At 42.0% G+C, this 9,638-nt stretch overlaps 1 protein-coding gene across 1 annotated transcript; it reads left to right on the top strand.

Moving 5' to 3' along the window:
- The first annotated feature begins 302 nt into the window (after window positions 1–302).
- tspan31 (tetraspanin 31) lies at window positions 303–6,819 on the top strand. Its single transcript, XM_037275032.1, has 6 exons — window positions 303–490; window positions 2,045–2,212; window positions 2,291–2,371; window positions 2,938–3,078; window positions 3,285–3,395; window positions 4,198–6,819. The coding sequence occupies exons 1-6, from the start codon at window positions 428–430 to the stop codon at window positions 4,270–4,272; spliced, it is 639 nt and encodes a 212-aa protein (XP_037130927.1). The 5' UTR covers window positions 303–427; the 3' UTR covers window positions 4,273–6,819.
- The last annotated feature ends 2,819 nt before the right edge of the window (window positions 6,820–9,638 follow it).

Raw genomic sequence — 9,638 nt, 5'->3', positions numbered from 1 at the left:
AGTACACTGACAAATAAGTACAAAAACACCTGCAGGGCTGCGGGTATGCAGGTCACGCGGTGCACTATGGGTAGAGTATTTCTGTGGTTACCAAATTTGAATGGGTGTCAATTGAGAAATCTGATTTGGGTCTTTAAAATCGACCAAGTTGATGTTTCTGATTAGATAATCTTAAAAAAAAAGACGGGGGGGGGGGGGGGGGGGGGGGGGGGGGACTAAACGTAAGCGTTCCTGAACAGGAAGAGGACGTTTTCAATGGTCACATGTTGACGTCACGCGTGATGCTTACGTCATGTTCTCCGTACGCCCTCTTCGCTGGCGTCTGAAGAGCAGCCGTAAACAAAACAGCCATCGTTTGCCAGACGCCAACGATTGCTTCTTCTATTTGGCCTACAGTCGGTCGCCCGGCCGAGCCGAGAGAGTCGCGATGGTCTGCGGTGGCTTCACGTGTTCCAGAAATGCCCTGTGCTCCTTGAACGTTGTCTACATGGTGAGTGTTGCAAATCAATCACGGCGCTAACTTTCTCATTGCTAGCTACCTTAGCGTCTAGCATAGCGCTGCCTTAGCATCTAGCATAGCACAGCCTAACCCTGCTAGCAGTTTAGCCGCAACGCAGAAGAAATATTTTGACTTTTTCTTTTGTTTCAACACGCCTCCGGGTTTCAGGTCTACGTGCGTATCTTTGGTAGTTATAATCTCCAAATAGATACGTTTATAGCAAATCCTGAATGTAGTTAGTCGTGTAGCAGTTAGCCTGCTAGCTCCTATTCCGAGGTGTGCTTTAGGCCAGTTGAATATCATCGAGACAAATTGAAAACCCAATTCACCCCGCAGGCCCTGTTTTCGTGTCCCTTTGGCAGAACAAGAGACACACCCTATACATGATAAACATTCCCCCCAATATTCTTGGTAGGGTCTTCATTATTAGCAGCGCCATTACTGCTTCGCGTGCTATGCTTAATACGCTTTAAACTACCGAAACTGCACTTTATAGAATATTACTCACGGCCCAGGGGACAGATCTGGCCCACCACATCATTTCATGTGGCCCATGGATTTGATCGACTACGTCTTTGTGACCACTGAGGTGGAAATTGTCTTTGGCTTACCATACAGAGAGCACCAATCAGGGCTCCAGAGTAACATTTTCTGCCACATTGTCACGGTATAACTGATAAATACTTGAAGGAACTACAATGTTTTCAATTCAGATTTGATTGCGCAATTTTTTACTCCGTGACAAAAGTGTTGAAATAATGACGTCGCACTGACATTCCAACAATCCACAAGTACAATGTATTTGTATTTTTGCTTATTTAATAGTGGCGGTTCAGAAAAAGTACTGTTGACCGCCTGAAGACATTTTGCTGAACCTGAAATAGCTAAAAAAAAATGTATTGACCATTAGTGACACCTCAGCGTGACAGGTGGTAAACTGAATCCCGAGCGAATTTTCCGTGAAGGTAACACGATGCCATAAAGTTTCTTGATGTCGGTAACGTTGTCCCTAAAAACATCTACAATGAATGAAGTCATTTTCAGCACACAGTGTTATCTGTGTATCATTAGACGGAATCTTCTGGCGAAAAAAGTGTCACTTTGCTTCGCTGCCTTTGTTGTTCCATCCCGAGGCCCTGCCGGTACCACTTATGAATCGAGTGCTGATCGAGGTAGTCGAAGCCAGCGCGATGAGGCTCAGTGCATCTCGTGTTTCTTTCTCCTACGTTGTCACATCCTTTTTATACTGCTGTTGTTTCGATAGCAAGTCTTTTGAAGGAAGGAACAGAACGCAACAAATTTATTTTGTATGTTGTGGCTAATTACTGTTGTCATTTCTGACACTGTCATGTCTGAAAGCTAGTATCACGCCCAGATGACGTGATGTGTGTTTTTGATGTAATGTGAAGTCTCGTGTGGTACGCTAACATATTTTAGTGTCTACACCCTACAATGGAATATTGGCTAATCAACTTAAACGAATTGATCTAATGGATGAGCGGCCCAGTCGAGCTGTTTGTGAGATGCTCCTTATGTGATGCCCAGCTGGTCGGCCTGCTGCTGATTGGCGTGGCGGCGTGGGGGAAGGGTTTCGGCCTGGTCTCCAGCATCCATATCATCGGCGGTGTGATCGCCGTGGGCGTCTTTCTTCTGCTCATCGCCATCGTGGGCCTCATCGGAGCCATGCACCACCACCAAGTCATGCTTTTCTTCGTATCCTTTACCCGCGTCAGTCGGTCGCAGCAAATTCAAAGCAGCCTCGCACGCTTTCTTTAACGTCCGGCTTCCCAGTACATGGTCATTCTCTTCATCGTCTTCCTCTTCCAATTCGGAGTGTCCTGCTCCTGCCTGGCAATGAACCGCAGCCAGCAGGTGAGTTTGCTCGTTTTTCAAGCTCAACCTAAAATGCACTATAACCTTTACACATTGACTTAATTACTTGATTACAATTATGTACTTACAAACCCAATTCCGATGATGTATGGACAGTCAACTTAATTGTTTTAAGGAAATTATTAATTTAGAATATTATGGCTGCAACACGCTTAAAAGTAGATGGGACAGGTGTCAAGAAAGACAAAGATAGTTGAGGAATGCTCATCATTGGAATATAAGTTTACTTAAAGTACCTGCTGTATTATTGTATTTTTAGGTTCTGCAATATAAAGAAAGCTCACTTGTAAAAATGTCTAAATCATAGGTTAAATAAAATAATTGTTAAGAATATTCCTTGGACTAACTTATAATGAAGTTCATAAACAAAACTGGTTAGGTCCCTACTTTTTTTTTTTCCAAAGAATCTGAATGCAGAGTCGTAAGAAAGCAGAATCAAATTGAAGAACCAGAATCGTCCAAATTTGAACAATGGCCAACCCTATTCAAATTGTTGCTCTTTCAATGTACATATGAGGCTGAAAATCCCTGATGTGCTCTTCCAGGAAGGACTTCTGAACTCAGCATGGGGAATGCTGGAAAATAACACCAAGACCGACTTGGAGAGTCAGCTCAACTGCTGTGGGCTTCTCAATGTCACCAGCAAACGAGAACAGTTTGAGAAGGATTGGCAGAACTGTCCTGCTGTAAGTCTGCAAATGAAATGTCACCTTTTACTTTGGAGAAACTGCATGCACAGTATCCACAGCTTCCCTCGCTTTTAGCTACACAGTTTGTCCCAATAGCTTGAGCCGAGTAAGTAGGCCACATTTGAGCTCAGCTGACAGCTTGCGGATTCGCAGCGCCGCAGACCAAAAGGCCTTATCTGCTATTTTTGTGTCTTGGACTGCAGTTATGCAAGAATACGACTTTATGCTACACCTGCGGGGATATGATGCTGCACCATGCTAGCGAGGCTCTCAAGATCCTCGGAGGCGTCGGGCTCTTCTTCAGCTTCACCGAGGTGAGAGATTGACCGTGTGCGCATGAGCGTCAGCCAGAGCACATGTAAAAAAAAAAAAAAATAAAATAAAAAGTCTAATCTTGAAAATTTTATTTGCAAGCCCCTGTTTGTATTTTTTATTTTATTTTCCATTTGTATTAGATAAGGTTCGATGCATGCCAACTCCAGCATGCTGCGAGGGGAAACTTCAAATTAAAAGCCTAACCAACAAGACATGGACATCAATGTTCAGGTTAAGCTTTTAGTTTGAAGTGGCCTCCGTATTGCCTTAATGGCATGTTACTGTATTTCATACCATGAACAAACATTGTGGCAGCGGGCTTGACTTCCATCTTTTCGACTGAAATTTATTCATCCGTTCATTACCCGAACCGCTTATCGTCACGAGGGTCGAAATGATGAATTAGTAGTGTTGCTTCCCCCGACAACTACAGCTAAATCTTGATTTTACACGGACTTTGGGGTCCAGAATTTGGGAATTGCGCTTAAGCTGTACTGCAACAATACCTCCTGTATGGAATTTTTTTTTCTCCTTTTTTTCTGAATGAGCATTGTCTGTGGAGATCAGCAACTTGTGACTTCGCTTCTGTGATTAGCGGCCAAATTGGACGTGCCTGTTTCACCGTAAAAGTGAATTAAACCAATATAGAGGTTCATTTTTCAGCATTGGACACTTTTTCCCTAGCTAGCCGTATACGTGTACCAGTGTCCCTTTAAGGATTTGTCTCCAGAAACTCCCAAGAGTTCATCTTTGGCTGCACAACGTTGATCTCCGCTGACTTTCATGAATATCCTCCTCCAGATTTTGGGAGTTTGGCTGGCAGTGCGCTACAGGAACCAGAAGGACCCGCGAGCGAACCCAAGTGCTTTCCTATAGTCTGCCCCACGCGTGTAAACAGTACAGCTCCGCGCCCTTTCTGACTCACCGGTACACAACGCTCGACGCGGAACAGACATGCCCGGCGCCCAACCGACACGAGAACACGCTTTCTTCACCTGGAACCGAGAACCTATCTGAGCTCATGCTTAACCGATCGAGGACTCGCGCATGACAGGATGATTCGTAATACCGGTGAGCCCCACTCGCCCGTATCGCGATGCAGCCTTGATTTGAGTTCCCGACGGACTCGACTCACCAATCGCACGCCACACAGACAAGCCGCCACCCAACCCAACAAGTGAGAGGCGTCTCACAAATTAACCCTGGATGTGTTTTTCATGTACAGCACACGTGCTGGTCTGTCTGATGAGACTGTTATAGGGAAAAGACTGGATGTGTGGAGCAAAAGTAGCTTTTGTGTAAATTGTGTCACAAAAAGGTTTAAATTAGCAACGTGACCAAGTGGCCACCATCTTTGGGGAATCTTCTCAAAAAAAACAAAAACATGGAATGGGCACTTTTAACGCCTCTAAAGTCCCCCATGTCCATGTACTTCTCAAGTGTCCACACTGCTCTTCTCACTAATCTTCAATTTGCATCAGAGGTGCAACAATTAATCGGTTATCAAAAAAATCGTCAACTGTTTTGATGAGGATTAATCGTTCAAGTTGGCCAACTATTTTCAGTTTTTGGCTCTTAACATTTCAGGCTTGCTTTGTGAAAGCAGGCATTTTCTGTTTAAGCAAAAAAAGACATGTGCAAATATCAGCTTTGATAGCAATGATCATTTTGCCCATTTTTGGGGGGATGTTATGGAATTCCAAATGTCCTGTTTTAATTGAGGGGAAGGGGGGTTGATTTTTTTTTTGTACTCATTCATTATTTAATTCCAAATTGATTATTAATAATCATCAGTTGCAACCCTAAATAGTTACTAAAGTCACATGTAACATTTGTAGCAAGTGACACTGTTTGAAACATCATGTGAATTTTAACATGTGGGCTTGTAGACCTGTACCAATTTACTGGTAAATATTTTGACCTGAAACCTGTCAGCCAATCGAAAAAGTGATTTCCTGAGTAGCAAATGAGAAGGAATGCTGAAAAAGAATCAAATTTTGCTCTTTTAGAAGCCCTTGGACCAGATTTTCAAAAAGCTAATTTGCTCCAACACAAACTCAATTTCAACTGAACCCATCATTTGAATTTTAAAATTTTTGTTGCATTGTATTCAAATCGAACTGGCTCTTTGACTGACTGACATTTTTGCTTAATCTTGTCCTATTGCTGCTTCTAGTGGTTAGGGAGTAAAGAATGAAGAAATATTGCAAATACAGTTAGAGTTGGAAATTAGTCACTCATTACTTACTCAATAATGCACTGCAAAGCAATTCAGGATCTAAGTTCAAGTGGCCAATCCAAAGAGAGATAGGATTTTTTTTTTTTTTTTTTAATCTTGTCATGTTGCTATTAAACTGTAGTTTCGACAAACGGTAAGGTAGTCAATCACATTGAAATATTTATGAACTGTAACTGAGCCAGCTGTCCCAAGTTGGATTGCCAACGGACTGCAGACTTGATGTTGTACATAATAGCGATGTTGTGTATAGTTTCTCCTTTAGCTTCTCATCCCTTGTGTTGCACTATGATTTTGCTTCGTATAGCTTGTCAGTAGGTTCCAGCCCATTTCAGCCCAAATCTAACCAGCCAGAGAAACCAGGAGAAAGTGTTGGTTAGGTATCAGCGTTTGCATATCACTGGTAGTTGTGTGTCAGTTAAGTTGTTTGAAATTAGTGTGGAGTTGCAACAGACACTCCCCCACCCAAAATTAAACATAATTGTCTCCTTGTCAGTGAATGAGTTATGGGACCAAATATTTATTTCATGATTCATTATATACATTTTCTTTTATTAATCTGGCAGTAAGTCTTTTTTTTTTTTTTTTTGGCCCTTTTTTCTGCCAAATATTGGGATCTGCATCGGGCTCAGAAATAATCCATATCAGTCAGCCCTGCAATGTAGACTGTAGTGCAAACAGTATATATAGGGCAACAGAAAATTGTGCTCCATCACTTGGTCGAGGATTTCGTTTGTTTTCTTGTGAAGTGTGAAATGGCCTCAGTTGCTGTCCTCTTTAGTCAGTTCCTTTGTTAATAATTGCCAGGAGTCATTTACATTTATCAGTGTTATTAAATGAATGCTTTGTACAAATGTGTGGAATAATGTTTGTCTATTTTAAATTATCTTTGATGGGTGTGCTTATTTACAGCAATGGCGTTCGTTGACGAGCTTTTAACTTCTAGATGAGCGCCAACTTTAGATCCGTGTCTTACTTGAACTTGTCAGTGACAGCCAGTGCATGTTTTGCTGCTACTGTTGCTGCTGCTGACGAGGTTTCCCCTGCTGTGTACAGATGCGTTGCCAGATATTCCGCTCAATATTTACACCACACCCTTAATTTGTGTGCACTTGTGGTTGAATTGTATTTTTCCCTTCATTTGGGGACCTAATTTTACAAGTAATAAAATCTCAAATTAGACCATACTTTGGACTCTTTTTTTCCTTTGTGTGTTTTAATGGCAATGGAGAATTTTGCAAATTACAATGGAAACAATATTATGGAAAAGCAGTAATGAGAAACAGACCTGCATTACAACCTAAATTCCAATATTTGCAGTAAAGTCAGATAACCTTTATTAATCCCACAATGTTGCCATCTGCAAAACGTTTTTATCGATCACTGTGAGGTCCCCGTTTTCATAAATAATGTTCTCAATAGATAATCACATTCATGAAGAACTAAACCTTAACAAAAACTCACCAAACTTTGCCCATAACTCAAATAAAAAAGATTTCATGCACGAGTGTAAAAAAGATGGATCTATAGTGACCTCTACAGAGGTTTAATGAATTCATGTCCCGGTAGGTTTGACCTACAAAAATTGAGAGGTATATGTAACACCCTCAGATGTACAAAAGTGTTTGGTAGCTACACCCTAAAATGTGCATGAAGTGAGCTATGTGAATGTACAGTTCCAGATGTTTCATCTGAAAATGTTTAAGATGAAGTCATTGAAAGCATTTTATTTTGTTGCACACTGTTGCCATGGTGATGCACCATTTGCAAAGAAAATTTTTCATGAGGTCTAAACATAGGCAAAAACTTACCAGACTAGGAAAAACATTTCTATCTTAGGTTATTGTGCAGTTTCTTAAAAATGGTTCAGTAGTGACCCATATATTTTTTAACAAAGTACCCCTGGTTGAAAAAAAAAAAATTAAAGCCTTTAAGTCTGCCTTATGGTGCCCAAAATACGCTGTGTGTGTGTATACGTGTATATACTGGACCAATGCCCCTGACCACTAGGTTCATTTTCCTGACACGTAAGAACGTCCCTGGAAGCTATTGAGAGCATTTCCGGCGTGAATTTCATGTGGATCCTATGCCAGTCTCCGCCTTGCGATGCGGGCCCATATGCCTAACGGGCGCTTTAGCTGGCATTAGCTGTGGAGGATTGCACAGAGAGAGAGAGAGAGAGAGAGAGATGGCCATCTGTCTTCTGAAAGCTTTAGAAGATGCTCTCCAAACACGACAACGATGCATCTGCAGGGGTGTCGTCCAGATCCGGCCCTCTGCGTCACTTTGTTCCCCGTGGAAACCTGCCGCAATTTTTCAAAACTAGTCATGATCAAATGCAAAAGTGGGACTGGCAGATGAAGTGAACGCTATTCAGTCGCAGTGGTTGCTAAAAGCTCCCTGTACAAGCGTAGTGTTTGAGCAGACATTGAAAGGATGAAAGGAGGTTCTCGATCAATAATCTCTTAAATGCACACTGTCGGCCGTAACCACGGCAGAAAAACATCCAAGTCAACATTGTCAGTTATCTTTCGACACCCCTGGTCTACATGGAATATCATCCCTATTCCAGCCAGCCTGCAACATAAACAGCAGCACAACTGGTGTGCTTTTATTTCCTCTTCTGGATGAGAATCCAGATTGTTTTCACAGCTCAGTGAAGACAAACTAGAAGGCAAATCATTCTCTTCAGTGAGGGAAGACAAACAGGTCAATAAGGCCTATCAATAATGAAACAGGGCAGGAATGCTGCTTACTTGCTTGTCGGAGAGAAGGCCGACGTGAGTGCGTGTGGGGGGAGGAGCGGTGCAGGTCATCGGGGAAATGTGGCTTACGGCGGTAATGAAGTACATCATGTCACCTCTTTTACAAGAGTGTCATGAAATAAATCATTTGCACTATGCTGAAGAGCCAACGTTTATCGAGCTACACATTCTTCTGCACGTTGTGGTATTACATGAAGTCATCATACCTGATGTTGTTTTGAATCCTTTCATGGCACCCTGCAAGTCTTCGGTGATTTGATGTAAGCAAACAAATGAATGTTGATCCCCGGGCTTTTTTCTCTCGGCTAGCACTTCAAACGGCAAAAACGCAACAAGTTGTCAATCCGCGCAAACATTTAGAATTGAAATAGGAAACAAAACACTCATGATTGAGTCAGGCAGCCGCCGGCATAGGCATCAATTCGTAGAGTCATACACTGCGAATGGTGTCTTTGTTAAAGCCACGATTATAAAATGACTCATGTGGCTTGTATCAAAGCTGCATGTCTGATTTTTGTAACAACCCAATCTGCTTCAAAATCAGACAATTCAATCAGATATAATGAACGGTCTCGGGAACTACAGCTCCTTAGAAGAAGGAGAAGCTGCATGCAAGCTAACCCACCCAATACTTTTCCTTGTTTATTTAATATTTCTGCATCATAATTCTGAACCACTAATTAAATAAGTACTGCTGTCATCATCATTTTTGTTAATCAAATCTGCATTATTTCATTGATTTAAACAATGTTATACATTGCAAATGGCTTTTGGGGGAACTAAATATAGCATGAGCCTTCATAATTTGGAACAATTTCAATTGTATGATTTAACCCCACATGTTTCTATTTGTCTTCATTGTGGATGCCCATACTATGTTGCTAACTCTGTTACATGGGAAGAATACATGTCACATTGAAAGGCTACATCCATATTTGCAACAAACAGAGTGTGAAAAATCCATGGCGATCAACGTGTCAGGGCATTTTGTGCCAAACGTTGCCATGGAGCAGAATGCTGAGTGTTGAAGAGGCGCCGACGGCGGCGTCTTCTTTGTAAACAGCAGATGAGAGTGACCTTTGCACTCGCGCCTCTGATGTTTTTCTAATTAACTTGTCTCGCCATCTTGACAAATGAGACCAAGACGCTTTCACTCCTCTTACTCCTGCCGCCTTCAAACTAAAGCGGCGAAGATTGCCAACATGTCAGCAATTTAAACTCTTTTCAATCGACCTAAAATG

Source organism: Syngnathus acus, chromosome 2, assembly GCF_901709675.1.
Source record: "Syngnathus acus chromosome 2, fSynAcu1.2, whole genome shotgun sequence".
NCBI classification, from domain to species: domain Eukaryota; kingdom Metazoa; phylum Chordata; class Actinopteri; order Syngnathiformes; family Syngnathidae; genus Syngnathus; species Syngnathus acus.
This window is presented reverse-complemented; position numbering and strand designations above follow the sequence as displayed.